At 40.9% G+C, this 17,344-nt stretch overlaps 1 protein-coding gene across 3 annotated transcripts in view; it reads right to left on the reverse strand.

Moving 5' to 3' along the window:
• Positions 1 to 882: 882 nt before the first annotated feature.
• MIGA1 (mitoguardin 1) overlaps positions 883 to 17,344 on the reverse strand; it is a 40,251-nt gene continuing 23,789 nt past the window's right edge. For all 3 annotated transcript variants that reach the window (XM_063137192.1, XM_063137193.1, XM_063137187.1), the window contains exons 8-16: positions 14,855 to 14,955; positions 12,072 to 12,190; positions 11,842 to 11,914; positions 11,547 to 11,633; positions 9,484 to 9,582; positions 8,647 to 8,781; positions 2,970 to 3,023; positions 2,121 to 2,237; positions 883 to 1,968 (exon numbers count right to left, since the gene is read on the reverse strand). In XM_063137192.1, the coding sequence (XP_062993262.1) occupies positions 1,750 to 1,968; positions 2,121 to 2,237; positions 2,970 to 3,023; positions 8,647 to 8,781; positions 9,484 to 9,582; positions 11,547 to 11,633; positions 11,842 to 11,914; positions 12,072 to 12,190; positions 14,855 to 14,955 (1,004 nt within the window). In that variant the 3' untranslated portion in view covers positions 883 to 1,749. The remainder of the gene's footprint in view (positions 1,969 to 2,120; positions 2,238 to 2,969; positions 3,024 to 8,646; positions 8,782 to 9,483; positions 9,583 to 11,546; positions 11,634 to 11,841; positions 11,915 to 12,071; positions 12,191 to 14,854; positions 14,956 to 17,344) is intronic.

The raw sequence follows: 17,344 nt of genomic DNA on the forward strand, positions 1-17,344 counted from the left end.
AATAAACCACGCTGAGGAAATCACAGCGGGTTTCATATGTTACGACAAGCCACCCTGAAACAAACAGGTGACAACTCTGTGGGTTGTCATGTTGTGCAAACAAGGTCACTGTGTGATCCTTATCTGGAAAGTCAAAAAAGAAGAGTGTGAATATTTTAACACATAGAATTAAGCATGCTGTGTGTGTGTGTGTGTGTGTTTGAGAGAGAGAGAGAACCCATTTGAGGATTGCACTATTTGTCTTTCCCACAGGGATTTAAGTGTGAAGCAGTGCAAGTGCTGGACCAGCATGGCTGTTCTCATGGGCTCATAGGATGCAGTGCAAAGAGTGGTTGGCAATGTCACCTTCTTCTCCACTCCACCAGAACGACTGTTATAGCACAACCAGTCATATAGGAGCTTTTCTGGAGGAACTAGATCAGAAGCACCAAGGAACAGTGGCTTGTCAACCCACTAGACAGATCAGGTTCTGTTGTAGAGCACAGGCCCAGGCCCATATAGCCATCACACATCTGTCAAGTTTTTAAGAACTGTATTCACAAGCACATATCCTAAGGCAGCCTTCCCTAGCATGGTCCCCCCCAGATGTTTTAGATTACAGCTCCTAGGATTCCTGACCATTGACCAAACTGGCTGGGGCTGACGTGAGTTGGTCCAAAACATCGGAGGGCACCAAGTTAAGGAAGGGTATCCAAGACACAGTTTTTCTGAATATTTATGCTATTCAATTGTGATTCTTTCAGAAATAGGAATCAACTTTTTTGTATGACATATCTACAAAAACACATCTAAAGTTGCTTTTATAGTCCCCATATAAATTTAGACTTATTAAAAAAAAAATAGAGAGACAAAAGACAAATGATAAAAGGAACATGTATTTAATTTTGTTGCATGATTACCATTTTTTACATACATTTTTCTTAAAAATATACTTTAAATGCTACATTCAAACAAAACAATATTCTAGCTTACTCACAACTAGTATAAAGTTTTAAAAGCTCTCTAAAGATTGTGTGTGTGTGGGGGGGGGGGTTATGATATTAAACTATTTAAACTATTGTTTAAGGCCTCACCAGACTCTTGATTTCTCACAATAATGACCAATGTAAACCATCAGTGAAGGGTAATTTACATTAAAATGTATCAGTTAGCACTTAAATTTTGTAACAACTCTTAAAGAATGCCACTGCTGACTACAGCATAGATTCATTTTGCTACATTATAAATGATAGCTTACACACACAAAATGTCAAGGCAAAGTTAAATGATTTGTCACTGTGTGTGTTACTTTATTGCACATCACTTAAAAACAACCAAAAAAAATGTGCATAACTTGGCAAACAGGTAGAGCTTTTAAGACTTTGTACTAAGTAATTCATAATTCAAATCACTGAGACAAACCTATCTACTATACCATATATCTTTGCATTACTTTTAGTCACAAAAAGTATCCGAGGCAAATGTGCAGTACTTCACACAAAAAAGTCACTTAACCATTAAAAATAATAATAGCTGGAACATAGTATATATAGATCCAATGACAGCTGAAGTGTTCCTTCCAGATATCTATCTATATACAGTAATGTATTAAGCAATGATTTCCATAATTTAAACCTCCCTGAGACTATAATTTAATATCATTGAAGATTTTCAGATACTTGCTCAGAAAGAAGTAGAAGCAACGTCAGCTTTCCTCGAGGGAGAAAAAGGCAAAACTTGTGCTCGCATTAAGAACAACAAAAGAGAAACCTATTGTACTTTTGCTTCCAGAATGCCACTGTCTGTTGTGTGTCCACATCCAGTTACACAACTGCTGGCATGCCTTAATGAGTTGCCTCCAAGATAAGCCAGGAGAAGATCAGTGTGCTGAGTTAACAATTGCAGAAGGTCTTCTGCTAGGTTATCCATAGTTGAATATCGTACCTTTTCAAAGTCAAAAATGTCTTTCAGGAAATAAAGAACCTGATTCTAGTAAAAAAAAAAAAATGCAAAGTAAATTCAGTTAGTTATGGTAATCTCCATGTTCTGAAATTATTATAGCAGAATTTCTTTCTAGTTTTGCTCATTTTTATTTAATGTTAGTGCACGATACGCTCGCTTGATGTAATGAAGCTGCATACCTTGAAGAAGCTGCATAATTCATACAGAGAGTTTCTAGGGCCTAGAAATCCCCATGCCAAAACAGGACTGATGTGTTCACAAACAGCGTAGAAGTGTGCAAAGAAACCATCAGGAACCTATAGATATAAGAAGCACAGAAAAAGGTCAACTGTTTCCTGCCTCTGGGCAGAAATAATTGTTATATTAAATTATGACATTAAGGCTGCAATTCTATTCACACTTACCTGGGAGTAACTCTCATTGAACTCAATGGAGGTTACCTCTAAAACAATAGGCAATTACACAGCATATTTCTATTAAGTAGGTGATTTAACAGGGAAAAGCTTCCTTTTCATTGCATTAGTACTGAAAACTTCACACATGCCTCAGTGAATTTATGCTACAGAATAGCCTTCCCTAACCTGGTGCCCTCCAGATGTTTTGGAGTCCAACTCCCACAATCCCTGACCATTGGCCAATGCTCAGATGATGGGAGTTGTAGTCCAAAACATCTGGAGGGCATCAGGTTGGGGGAAGCTGCTATGGATTAAGTTCATAACAACTTTCACATGTTATATTGCATACAAATATGCCTAAGATCTGGACATCTTTTCCAAATATTATAAACCTAAGACCTGGGGTCTCCAACATTAATGGGCCTTGGGAAAAGTACCCTGGCCCCCCTGGGGTTGTGCAGAGGATGCAGAGGAAAGGAGGGCAAGTCTGATGGAGGGAGCAAAAAACTACTCACACAACTTTGGATTTATCCCAAATAAAACTTCTAATTGTACATGCCACAATGTATGCAGTATAGCATCCGACCAGTGATCACTAACTCTATAAAATTAAAAACACACACACCTACTTACCTTCATTTGTTCCTTTTTTTGTTTTAGGACTGACCAGCAACTTGAAGCCACAGCCTAAAGATGATTTTTTTAAAAAAAGTTTTACTTGCACAACTGAAAAAAATGTCCCATTTTTAAATTACAACCAGAATATAAAACCATCCAACAGTTTCCCCATATTTTATAGTATTGTATGATTGCAAATTTTGTATTATTATGAAACATTATATTATTACAAATGTAAGAAATGGCCTATGTTATGTTTTATTGTTATGGCACACTCCTTTTCTTCTCTCTCAGTTGTTATTTTATTTATTTATCTTGCTTTATCACATGGGCTCAGAGCAGAAGATAGCCATTTATCCCAGCAGTTAATAGTCCTTTTCTCTTTTCACCTCAGTTCACAATCTCACTTTACTGCTAGGGAGACAGTCCACTAAACACTTAGAATCTGAACTAAGTTCTATAGGTGATGCTATACACCAGCCTTCCTCAACCTGGGGCGCTCCAGATGTGTTGGACTACAACTCCCAGAATGCCCCAGCCAGCTCTGGCTGGGGCATTCTGGGAGATGCAGTCCAACACATCTGGAGCGCCCCAGGTTGAGGAAGGCTGCTATACACGCTTGGCCAGAATGGGCTTTGCCACTCATGATCAAGCTCAAGGACAGCTGTGCATGCACAATAGAGAGTCATGTGTACAATTGCTGCCTCTGCACTGATCCGCTTCACATGTACCTGCAGAAGCTGCTTCAAGCTACTATCTGAAGCAGCCGCATTATGTGTGTGTGTATACTGTAAGTACACACGTGAGGCTAATCACATGAGTCTTTTATAGCAACTCTCCCAGCTGGATGCCAATTGAGCCATACCTTTTACTTCATACACCTGAATGGAATTTTTGTCACATATAATTATCACATTTATTTTGTCAGTTCTAGTACTAATCAGTGTACCTTTTCCCATACACACCCTTTTCCCTCTATTTTACATTTCCCCCTCCTGAACTCAATTTATTCCCTTTTCTTAAGCAAGCACTGAATTTAAGACAGGATCATAAAATAGGTTATTTATTAAACTGCTATATTTAACTTCCATTAAGAGAAACTAGAAGGTTATATATGGTGAATGAATCCATGTTCCATATCATTATTTAAGAGGGAAAAAAATGATAATGGAGGAAGGGTAGGACTACAGCCAGGAAAGAAGGAGAAAGCGACATCTGTCCAGGCCAGTTAAGGAAAGATTTGTCCTTTTTTTAATCAGCAAAGTGCCGTTATGCCACATTTCTTTTTTCTCATTCCATTTCTAATAAGGTGGTCTTTTTTTCTTACATGAATGTTTGCTTCTATTCTGCTGTTAGTGAACTGAGCTGAACTATGTTTTCTTGCAGTATCTGGAATGGTCACTTGTGGAAAAACAGGAAACTGGGTTGAAAGGACTATAGGCCAGCTGAGATAGTACAACTCTTCTAATGCTAGTTTTCAAATTCCATAGAAAGTTTCAGTATACCAAAAAGTAACGGTCACTTCTGAACTATGTAAAGCACAGGACAAATCTTTCTCTTATTCTCTCAAAGATCAGGGACTTTAGAAAAAACATGTTCATTAGAATACAGGACCGGCACAAGATGTCCCACTGTCTGAGGCAGAAGGACACACACTGCCTGCCTTCCCTCCCTCGCCCCCTCTTCCATCACCTCCTTAAGGACATGTTCTAAGGGATCCTTCCTAAGAGTATGGCATTGTGAGCAAGGTGGCCACAGAGACCAGCTGTGTTACCAGAACACAGGCAATCTCCAGGCCACATCTCACCAAGGACTCTGTTGTCCCAAGGATCTTTGGGGTTGGGTTTCACACCCACCCACCCACCCCATGAAGAAATCAAAATGACAAACATCTTCCTTACTCTCATTTGTGATTGAATCTGGAGTTTTATAGTAAAATGTTTCACATTTTAAAATCTATCAAATTTTAAATTTTAGAATTTCTTAAATTTGTAAATCTATATATAAAAAATTATAAACTGGATGAGCTACTTGTGGTCGTTTGTTTCATTTTTGGGGTGCTGTATCATGCGCATCCCATCGGCTGCATATCAGTTGAAACATCTTGCTAGTAAATGAAGATTCACCTCCTACAACAGTGTTGAGAAATAGGCAATCTCCAGGCTACCTTGTCCACAATGCCTCAGTTTAGGAAGGACACCTCAGCGTGAGAAATTTGGGCTTGGCAGGCCCTGCGGAGAGCAGAGCCAGTTGCTCCTCCGCTGCTACTGTAGGAAAACAGTTGGCATAGCTCTTCATAGAGGCCCACCACCCAATGTTTTGCTCTGTACGGTCCTTCCTCGGAGCAAGGCATCAGACTGGTTGCTCCGAAGATCTACATCAACTGCTCTCCAACTGTGGCATTTCCCCCAGAGGTAGAGCACCCAGTGGGACTCTGTGGACTGCCTGCCCGTCCTGATGTTATTGGCCTTGGCAATGGCAGCAGGCACCTGTCATGGCAGTGTGGCATGTGTGATCCACCACTTGAGGTAGAGAATTACCCCTACCTTATGGGAAAACTAGCCCTGTTAGAATTTTATATGTAGTTCACAAATAACCTTTCTTCGTAGTCTTCTTGAAGAAGAGGTCTGCTAAACAAAGAGCTGTTCATTCTTTTAAATCAGTATTAACTACTCTAATAGCAGGCATCCAGCTATGCTGTATTCCCTCTTGCCAACTTGGGGGAGCAGATATTTTGCCAGTGCCTTTTAAAATAGAACCTTAATAGTTAATAGAACCTTTCTGTTTTTCATATTTTAATACTGTTAAAGCTTAAAGTCAAACAATGTCCCCAGCACATTTTTAAATGCCAAATAATGTTTTAAACCAGAAGTATTTGCAACCATAAAAAATGAAGAAAGCCACATACTTTTGTTTTGACCACATTGTAAAAAAACAACAACCTTCTACACTAAGAAAAAACATACTTTAAATAGTTTTTGACACAGCTAAGTAGTTTTGTCCTAATAAGGATTGAAATAATACAATATACAGATGGCAAACCTAGACTTTTGCCTCCCATAGGACATAACAGAATTTGAATGGAATGTAATCCTACTTCTAGTACTAGGAGGTAAAATGCTACTGACAAAAAGCCATTTAGATATAAAATAATGAAAACTCACTCCCAGCAATTTGCAATCCTGTACAACATAAGGCCCAGGTGCTGATTATAATCCCTTCAGGGAATCCCAAATACCTATTGTTCGCTGCCATTTATTGCATCTTTGCTGAAAAATCTCAGGCCTAGCCAAACTCATCAAAAGAGATGGGAAGAGGAGAATACAAGCATCAGTAGATCTGCATTGCTTCTCCTCTTCCTGGGTTCAGACATACATGGTGAAGCTGGGATCTGTTTTTCTAGCCTGCTGCAGAGAGGCAACCTGTCACCTTGCACAGCACACGCTGGGCCTGTTTAGACAACATGCTCAGCCAAGGTTAGACTGCTAACGAGAAAAAAATTCAGTTCTGATAGCAGGACATAAAACAAACGCTGACGCTTTTCCATCAAGCGAACTGTGTTTGCAGTATTGCAGCTTGCCTGCCTTTTTTCTTATTACAGCTCCTGAGGAAGGATTCTTCTGAATCTGAAATGTCGAGCGTTTTTATATCGTTACAAAAATAAAACGTTCATTGTTTATTTACACACAGCACCAGAGCTCGCCTCGCTTTCTTCTACCTCACAAAATGCTAAGCCATAATGTTTAACTCAAAATGCTTAACCACCGTGGCTTAGGTGTGTCATCTGAACAGGATCATAAACATTATGAGATAAACATTATCTCTTAGCGTTTTGTGAGTCATAATGAGCAAGACCAAAGACTTGCAAAGACTATGTAAGGAAAAGGAGAAGACAGAGTCTATCTCCCAAAATCACACTAAAGGAGACTTTCCCAGGCTACTTTTGTAACAGCCATGAAAAAATCTTTCTACTTTTTTTTAACTGAAATTTATTTTGCCACAGTAGATTGTGAAATGGATGTAAATTCTAAGGTAATTGAATTCTTAAGCAAGACTGCATACTTGGGATCCCTTGATACAAGGTAAATTATGCCTTAACTCTTAAGAGATCATGAGTATATACCAGTGTGATGTAAATTTAGTGGACTTCAGGGATTTCAGTGACCAGAAAAAGTAGACCATGTAAGATTGCACTTAGATCACCTCTGGCCACATGTAAGGATGACCTAATTAGGCTTGGCAGTTCCAACAGGATATAATTAAGGATATAGTTTCTCAAAATTCCATGTCAGCCTGTGTAGTTTAAATGTCCTGTTCTTAATGCATTAATTGGTTCAAATTGTGAAATGAGATAGCAGACATCCTGCAAGAGTAATTATCTGCACTCTTTTCTCAACACTGATGATATTAGATGCCCTTTCAGGCCAGCCTAAAAATAATTTTAAATAAAAATGCAATAAACTTCAGTAAAACTGGTGTGTATGAATGTATGCATGGTTACACAAGCCTTGCCTTTAGTCACCAACTCATGGACTAAAGGAAAGCCTCGTGTAACCATGTATTTCAAATCACACATAGTAGCTTATTTGCCTGTTTGTGTGGAGGGGCATTGTGAACTATTTAAAAAAAGCTACTGTGCATAGCCATTATAAGAACATAAGAAGAGCCATGCTGGATCAGACCAAAGGTCCATCTAGTCCAGCATTCTGTTTACACAGTGACCAACCAGCTGTCAACCAGGGACCCACTATTGGGACACAATACAATAGCACCCTCCCACTCATGCTCTCCAACAACTAGTGTATAGAAGCTTACTGCCTCTGATACTGGAGGTTGCACTTAGCCATCAGGACTAGTAGGCATTGATAGCCTTCTCCTACAGGAATTTATCCATCCCCCGTTTAATGCCATCTAAATTGGTGGCCATCAGCACATCTTGTGGTCGTAAGTTCCAGAGTTTAACTATGTGCTATATGAAGAAATACTTCCTTTTATCTGTCTTGAATCTCCCACCAATCAGCTTCATGGGATGACCCAGGGTTCTAGTATTTTGAGAGAGGGAGAAAAATGTCTCCCTATCCACATTCTCCATACCATACATAATTTTGTACATGTTTATCATGTCTCCCCTTAGCCTCCCTTTTTCCAAGTGAACAATCCCATGTTTTGTAACCTTCCCTCATAGGGTAAATGCTCCAGTCCCTTGATCATTTTAGTATCATCATGCCATCATGGATTAAAGTGACATTCAAACCCACCCAGAGAATAAGTAATTTTGCACAGAAAGTAGCTTCCATACCTTCTGTACAGACCATAGTTTAAAATATAGGCACAGGTGGGCAAAGAAACTGATCAGATTCTTGTATATTTTTTTAGATGGCTTAGAATGTGGATAAAAGGACTAATACATTTCCACTCATGCGCACATTACCTTTTATGATTCAAAGTACCAAGTACTATAGCTTGATTTTAAAAAGTTGAGTTTTATGGTTAATTTCTACACAGATTAATAGTCTAAAAGTACTTGCAAGGATGAAGATTAATCATGTGTATTACAAACTGCTAGACCAGCAAAACCATCTGAAACAGACTCTCTACTCATAATACTTCATCCACATTTAAACATTTACTAATATTCTGCAACCATGATATGAAAGCATCAAAGCACGGAATGATACAAATAGACACTTACAGTTTCTTTGAAGGACGAATTCAGCCAATGGTTGTTCACCACATTCTGTATTGACATAGGTGGATTCTCTAAATCTTCAAAGGAATCCATTAATATGAAGTCCAGAACAACATCATAGAAATTTAGATGTTTTACCTGTGTTAGTATCAAAATATTTTGAAAATGATTGAACACATTTGTACAAGTTTAAATTAAGTAATAAATCAGTATTCGAAATTTCACTTAATAAAAACCCAGATTTTAGACACATAATTTCACTAAGGGCATTTAATTTCACTAAGGGCACATCATACCAGGTTAGAGCCCTTCCACCTAAGGGGCATCAATCAGAGTCTTCCAAGAATCCTATGCCCTGATGGGCTCCAAGCAGTAAGGGAGAAGCGACAGAGCCAATGTTTGCCTCTCTGTCCTCTTTTTATGGTATTTTTCACTAGACGGGCCTGTGAGCCTACCTTGTGGAATCACGCTGCTGTGGATGCCAGGGCATGAAAGAACAGTGAACCTGGCAGATCCATGGTCCTGCCTTACCCCACTGGCATGCCCTCATCCCTCCCCTTTTCTCCCTTCCCTAAGGTCGCAACTAGCTGGTGGGCGGTAGGTCCAAGACATGCTCAGTTCTCCTCTGCAGTCAGAGCTCTGTCTCACACAAAGGCGGGGATCCGCAGCTGTCTGGGGTGGCATAGGGTTGCTCTGTTAGTAAACTCGTTAAAAATAAAGTGGTTGTCTGAAATACAGACAAAAAAAATATCAATAAGGAAATTGCAACTGTCTAGCCAGAGCAAAATAGATAACAATGACAAACCACTTAATTGAAATCCAAGTACAACATATACTTACTCCACAAGCAGCAAGTTCTATTTCAGTATTAGCCCAATGATCTGTTTGCTCTAAGAAAGAGATCATGTCATCAAATACTTCCTCAAATTTCTTTGGATTCTGTAAAACAAAACAAACAAGTTACAGATGACTCTCTTTAGCACGTAACATAAAATAGTGACTGGTTTTCATTAAGTGCACAATGAGTGATCTAGAAACAGAAAGCTCCATCTGATGAGCGTTTTATTGCACACTCGTGACTGGGCACTCACGGAGTTTGCTCAGGTCCCTCACATGATGTCATCTGCCTCCCGTGCACCTTCCTACCCTTCTGCCCTTTCTTGCACGACAAAAAAACCCCTCTTTAAGTCTGATTTTTTTAAAAAAATTGGTATTGCTGCTCTCTCTTGCTGTATGCAGGAGAAGCAGCGCCATTAGAACAGCGGACTCAATGGACCTCGTGGTCATTGTGTACTTCCTCTTTTGAAAAGAGAAAGTAACTGAGGAACAAAAACCCGAAGATAGGGAGTGTGTTAACCCCCAGTGTGATGGAGCTTAGAAAGGGGCCGTTCAGATACACAGTAACTCACACTCAGGGTTGAGTGTGGGGTTTTGTTGAACTGTGGGTTAGTGTGCTGTCTCACCGTCATCAGGGTGGCTTGTTAACTATGCAGTATGGCTTGTTTTCACAAACAAACACCTTGAGAACCCATGGTTTGTTGTTGGGAGTGTTCAGGGTTGGTTAACAAGCCACCCCGCAGATGTTGAGACAACACACTGACCCATGGTTCAACAATCAACCAATGGTTCAACAACAACCCACACTCAACTCCTGAGTGTGGGTTAGCATGTTTTCTGGACGGACCCAAAGACTGGGTCCAGATCTACACCAAGCAGGATATGACACTTTGTATATGGAGTGTATCCTGGGCCCCAAAAGTTGTCACTACTGTTATAAACCATTTTAAAGCAGTAGTGTAGATCCTGCCTGGCTCTAGTCCAGGCCTGGTATAAGGGTTTGGCATGGGCAGGCATATGCCGAATGATGCCTGGAGGTCCAAAAGAGCCAAGTCCTGCCTATGCCGCAGCTGCTGCGGATCCCCCTCCTCTTCGCCCAGTCAGCTCTGTTGGCAAAAGGAAGTGTGCTAGCAGCTGGCCAACAAATGAGAAGTGGCGAAAAGATCACTCCTTGACTGCTCCTGTGCCCTCATTCACTGTTTCTCCTCCAAAGGCAGCAACTGATTGGCTTAGACTGCTGCTACTCAAATGTAAGGTTTGAAATGTTTTTTACTTTAAAATGGAGCAGCATGAGCCCACCGGGACTGTCCAGCTATTTACCACTGCGTTTCCTTTTGCTAGCAGGGCTGGCTGGGTGAAGCAGAGGAAGAACAGCAGAAGCCACAGCAAGTAAAACAAAGGAGAGAGGCCTGGCTGGCTGGCAGTGACAGTAGCTGGCTTTGGCTTCAGGTAGGGTGGCTCTGGCTATAGGGCACAGGCGGGTAGATGGCTTGGGTAGGTGGATTTGGGGGTGAGAAGGATGGGCAGGAAGCTTTGGCTTCTAAGGTGTGGCCTGGTGAATAGGTGTATTGGGCAGGTGGCTTCAGGAATTGGTGGCTTGGGCAGGCAGCCTTGGCAGCAGGGTATTACAGGACCCTTCAGCAACACTATGTTGATGACCTATTGGAATCTGTTACCAGGCTTGCTTTGGCCCAGTGCTTCACGTACACTCTGATGTACGTATGGAGCTCCTCTGTGATTGGCTTCAGTTGGAGCTGCTCTATCAACACAATTGGTAATAAATGGTTTAGAAATTGAAATCACTGTATAAGTGGTACTGCATATTTGCGTGTAAACTGCATTCACTCTGTATGTAAAAGACCTTCTAGATTGGGCAATATCATAATCCAAGTCCATAAAATTACTATGAAACATCTGCCACACATGGACCAATCTTTCAGTTTCAGTTATCCATATGGAAAATGAAAATAGTTGTTTCTTATTTAACTTTACGAAGACAATTTAGATTGTAAATCCTTTTTCACGTTAAATTCACCAAATAAATTATAAAATGAAATAGGCTTTACCTTTCTTGCTCTCGCAATTAAAGCACACAAAATTTTTCTGCCACTTTCAGCAAGAAATATTCGATTTGTAGTGTCTGAAAGGATTACCTGTAAAGAATCACATTATAAAGTTCAAAGTGTCAAAGCCCAGTCCTACCACCCAAACACATTAGAAGCCAGTGCACCAAGTCACCCATGTTCTGGACCACACTGTATGAGGATTGCTACCAGACAGTCCTCCCAGAGAATCCTTGCTTTCCCAAGTAAACCTGGGGAGGGGACGGGGCTAGTGGCATCATTGACAATGAACTGTTACCTGAAAAGCTTGTCGGATACAGTGAAGCTTTGCAAGAAAATCGCTGTCCCCCAAACATTCCAATGTTTCAGTTCTATACACACACAAAGAGTAAAATAAAGAGCATTTGAAATGTAATGGCAGACTTGCATTTTAACATAAGCAAGTCTCGAAATAGCTCATGCAAGTTCCCTTTACATTTTAGAAAATTTCCAACTTCTGTTAGGAAAAACACACAAAATACTGAGTACCGTAAGACTCGTGAATAAATCTTGCCCTCTTCTGCCAAGTGCATAGCCTCTTCATATAGTGGACAATGGCAAAGTGAATCCAGATTATAAGAATTTCGGCTTTCCTTGTGTTCTGTAAGCTAGAAAAGGTACCTTTTCAAGATTTATCACTTAACTTCCTGAGACAAAGAGAGACTTTCACAAATATAACAACTTTACACTTTTGTGGTATACTTGTATTTCCTTTCCAATATCACGTTAAACTACAGATCAGTGTGCAATATAGTGAATCGTGCAATAGAAAAGCTAAAGTGAGACACTGGGACATAGATATGCCACTTCGCAACAACAGCTGAACTCTTAAGAATGCCCAAATGTTTTTGTGGCACATTCCAGAAAAGCCAAGCCATGCAAGGAAGGGGAGAGATAATTTACAAGCTAATTATATTTTACAGAGGAGGGATTAAGAACAGAGGAATAAGAATTTACAGTACTTTAAGGCAAGGCAATTAAGAAACTGGACATCAACAAGAAAACCAAAATACTGCGTGTTTCATGCTGGCATGTACTAAAATTTGGCTGCTAAGCTAAAAATCCCTAAAGACCGTAATTCCAATGGAGCTCAGCCACTGCTGCATGGTTATAGAAATACATATAAAAAGAGACTGAGGTGATAACTTAACATCGGGGCCTGCTCCTGCTGGACTCTTCCCCCCCCCCAGGGCAAACTGCCATCTTGGCCCTGTGGGGAAGAAGAAGGACCGAGGGGACAGGAGCAGGCAGAAGTAACATCGGGGCCTGCTCCTGCTGGACTCTTCCCCCCCCCCCACAGGGCAAACTGCCATCTTGGCCCTGTGGGGAAGAAGAAGGACCGAGGGGACAGGAGCAGGCAGAAGTAACATCGGGGCCTGCTCCTGCTGGACTCTTCCCCCCCCCCCACAGGGCAAACTGCCATCTTGGCCCTGTGGGGAAGAAGAAGGACCGAGGGGACAGGAGCAGGCAGAAGTAACATCGGGGCCTGCTCCTGCTGGACTCTTTCCCCCCCACAGGGCAAACTGCCATCTTGGCCCTGTGGGGAAGAAGAAGGACCGAGGGGACAGGAGCAGGCAGAAGTAACATCGGGGCCTGCTCCTGCTGGACTCTCTCTCTCTCTCTCTCTCTCTCCTCCCTCCCTCCCTCCCTCCTTGACTCCTTTTCCTTGTGTGTCATGTCTTTATTAGATTGTAAGCCTGAGGGCAGGGACTGTCTTTTTTGCTAAGTGTAAGCCGCTCCGAGAGCCTTTTTTGGCTGAGGAGCGGGGTATAAGTATGATAAATAAATAAATAAAATAAATAACAAGCAAAGACAAAACTACTGTGGTTAAGCAAAGCTGACAAATGTAGCAAACTACAGATCTCCCCTCTGGTAGTTCAATAGTTTCTCAATGAAATTTGAATTGGTGTCACAAAATGTTTTAAGTTTACATTCCATACAGTTTATAGACCCCAATCTGTTGGGGCTTTTTCATGAAAAAAGTCTGTTCTATTAATCTCAATGTTTATTTGGTTTTGTTACTAGAAGCAATCACCAGCAGCAGGAATAACATTAATTATTTCTAGAGTGATTTAACATGTACTAAATGCTTTACAACAAACTCAAATTTATGGTACTTCAACCAGGACATACTCTCAAGTTGCAGGCTATAAGCATTACTTTTATTATTATTAAATCATGGTATTTGGGAAAGGAAGGCTCCAACTTACTAACTCTAGAGCACAGTATACCCCCTGTAATAAGTGAGGTCTAATAACAGTAACACACAATTTGACTGCAGTCCTAAGCATATATACCTAGAAGGAAGGCTCACTGAAATGGACTAGTTTTCCATTAACCAGGTGTAGGATTGTGGAGTTTGAATGTCTTGAGTCTTTAAACATTTGCAAAACTAATAAAAGAACAGCCTTATATGAAGGGACAAAGTCAGGCTTCCTTTATCTACCAAGTAAATTATGCTGGTCTCCTTTTAGAGCTATGTATCTGCATTTGTCCAACGAAAGGAAAAGTGTATTATTACACAACTGTCCAGGCTTGTATTGGCATGTCAAACACTTCAACATTCAGCTCTCAGCCCAGGATGCCAATTATAAAGGATTTTCTTCCTACATCTAAGTGCCTTTCAGTGAAACTGGGCCAAATTTTTACAAAAGGCAGAAGAAACCTGTGCTTCTTACAAGGAATGAAACGTAACTTTATTCTCTTATCCCATCCCTCCCTTCACTATCAGGCAAGTAAATCCAGGCTTGGATATCACTGTTCTATGTAGACTAAATGGCACATGAAATCTAACATACAGCTGTCCCTGACTAAGAATATCCGTTTCAGTCAGTTGGGGACTACAGATTCCAGTCCCATGATGCCCCATGGTCTCAAAAAAATATCATACTTCTTGGGATGAATTCATTTACGAGGTCACCACCAGGGTTCGATTAATCACTTTTCCTTTCCAGTGAATTTATGAGGATCCTCATAAACGGCCATTTTATCCTCACTTCAGACATTACATGCTTCCTACACAGAAAGCATGAAGTCTGTATGCCTGTGGATGAGTTCACACATCATTTTACTGCTTAAGTATACAGTGCTGGTGTGCCAAAAGAACTGCAGCCCATCTGCAGACCCCTGTAAGCTTGAATGCATTTCTTATCCAGGACATCTGGTTCTAGGAGAAGTAATTACTGTCTAGTAGAGACCACAGATCAATCCAGCACAATACCTCAGAGGTATGATGACTATGCAACAAAGCAGCAAGGGGTGCTCCAACATACCTCAGCAGCTGAAACAAATGAATCTGTTGATCCAATGCTTAATGTATCACGTAGACTGAATTCATCTGTATTATCCTTCATTGTACTATCTGTGTTTTTATCTTTAAAAAGAAACAAAATTGATTAAATACTCCCTTTGCATTTTCTTTACAATGCCAGCTACTGGTGACAAAGCAAAATCATTACATTTAATATTATTTATATGTTCTTCCGTGCCTTTTCCAAGAGCTCAGGATGAGTTACAACATGTACTCCTTTCATTTTAGGAAAGTCATCTACGTAACTGTGAGACATAATAGGAAGCTATTCTACTACGTTTTGTTTTGTTTTCCTTCTCTCTCAAAATTTCAACATAAGCTACAAATACCATCAGCACACATGGACTTGTTCTCAGCAGAGAGAAGCTAAATATGTTATTTACATTAACAATTAAAATAACAAAATGAGAGGATGCATGTCTGTCTGTCACTACCGTAGCTCCAAAACTGCGAAACCTAGACACTGCAAACTTGGCATGCATACTAAGGAGACCCCAGGGATGTGCACTTCAGGCTTATTTCATTTTAAAAAACACATTACAAGAGCAATCCTACAGCGCTCCAGGATCGGATCCAGGAGTCCAAGCTCCCCTCCATCTCCCTGCCGGTGTGCCTCTAGGAGCTCACAAATGGGAACATGGAGAGGAGGGAAAGGGGACAGTTCTGTAGGTGAGGAGGGCAGGGGACTGGGGTGCTGGCTTATGAAGAATCCTCCGGCTACCCCAGCCTCCTTCACTCCTGCTCAGTAGAGCGCCAGCTAGATGGGCAAAATCACCCATCTAGTGAATGTGCAAGGCGAGAGGAGCACGGGGCAACAATCACCATGCTGCTCCTTCCATCCTGCATAGGATGCCCCATCAGCCTCTGAGTTTGAAGGCTTACAGGCATCCAGGTAGGATTGTGCTCTCTCTAATTTAATGTGTTCAATGTATCCACGTGGTTGAAGCTTGCAATGCATCTTCAGCTACTAGGGGCAGACATCCCTAATTAGTACATAGTTTTGCAATCAATTCAGTTTGAGGTCAGGGAGATTAGTGGGCCAAGGAACAAGTTCTAAACCTGGCCACTCCTGCCTGGTATGGGGCAATGCCCCCCCTCAGGGGAATGGAATGGACTGACTCCTCCCTTAAGGGGCTACAGGGATGCATCTGGCATGGACTAAGTCTAGGCGTGCATGAGGGTGTGGTTTCACTCAGATGGGGCAGGGACAGTGGGACATTCCCGCCCATGTGAAGCCGGGTCCATTTGCTAGCGTTAATAATGCAAAAATTGTGCCAAGTACAGTGTCTTTGTTCTCATTGGCTAGAATACTGGGAACAAGATGATGATGATGATTGATATTTAATTCCTGCCTTTCCAACATTGGAGACCCAAGGCAGCTTACATAAATCCATACATATGCCAACTGCAGCAGTAAAAGTAACAATATCAATAACACATCCATCAATCATTAAAACCTCATAATAAAAGCAGCCCTACAGAAAATAAACACAGCAGTGACATAGATGAAAAAACAAACAAATCACAATCATAAAATTCAATCATAGATTACCACCTCTGGAAAACCAAAGGCCTTTGATTAACATCAAAAAGACATGCCAGGCAAATCTCCCTGTAAGGGATATTCCACTGATAAAGAGACAACCAAGAAGTTTAGTTTTCATGGCGCATCCAGGCAGTGGTAGAGTGCATGCTTTGTATGGAGAAAGTGCCAGGTTTAATCCCTGGCATCTCCAGTTAGGAGAATTCAGTACTGGGTTAGATGGTCTATATGAGGTGGCCTCATAAGCTCATAATGTTGATTGTATGTTTTCCTTTCTATCTTTGTAAGTAAAAGACATTGTTAAGAGCATGAAAAGAAAAGAAAAGGAAAGCCAAACATTTAGGGAAAGGTCTAGAATATCCCCATGAGGGCCAATTTCTCCCTTTCCCAACCAATCACCTTCTAACTTCTGTCCCTTAACCTTTAAACGCAGCGCAGAAGTTGCCAAAATATCCTGGCTTGGATCTAGCACAGCCCTTTCATTCACAGAAGGGGCTGCAATCCAGTGGAGGCTTTCAGTTATGGAACCAGGGGTGAGGGAGAGAAGAGAAGCAAATTTCACAGACTTCCCTTTTAGCCGTCTTCCATATCACCTCCTACTTTTCCAGTGGATCCTTTAACCCACCAGACGAGAATAAGATTTTCTTATTGTTGATTGCTTAAAACTGTTTAGATAAATACAGATGTGTGTATTTGTGTGTGCACACTGTCTGTTTATATGCTTATACATAAATGGTTTTATAATATGTATAATATTGTAATTTAAGGTTTTTAATCTTTGTAAACATGCCTGAACACTTCAGCTATTGGATGGTATAAAAATGTAATAAATGAAACATGGCAGCAACAACATATGTCATCACCACACAGAGAATTTCAAGTGGCCCCTGCATGAACTTTTCAATGGGG

This window comes from Elgaria multicarinata, chromosome 1 (assembly GCF_023053635.1).
Source record: "Elgaria multicarinata webbii isolate HBS135686 ecotype San Diego chromosome 1, rElgMul1.1.pri, whole genome shotgun sequence".
In the NCBI taxonomy this organism is placed as follows: Eukaryota; Metazoa; Chordata; class Lepidosauria; order Squamata; family Anguidae; genus Elgaria; species Elgaria multicarinata.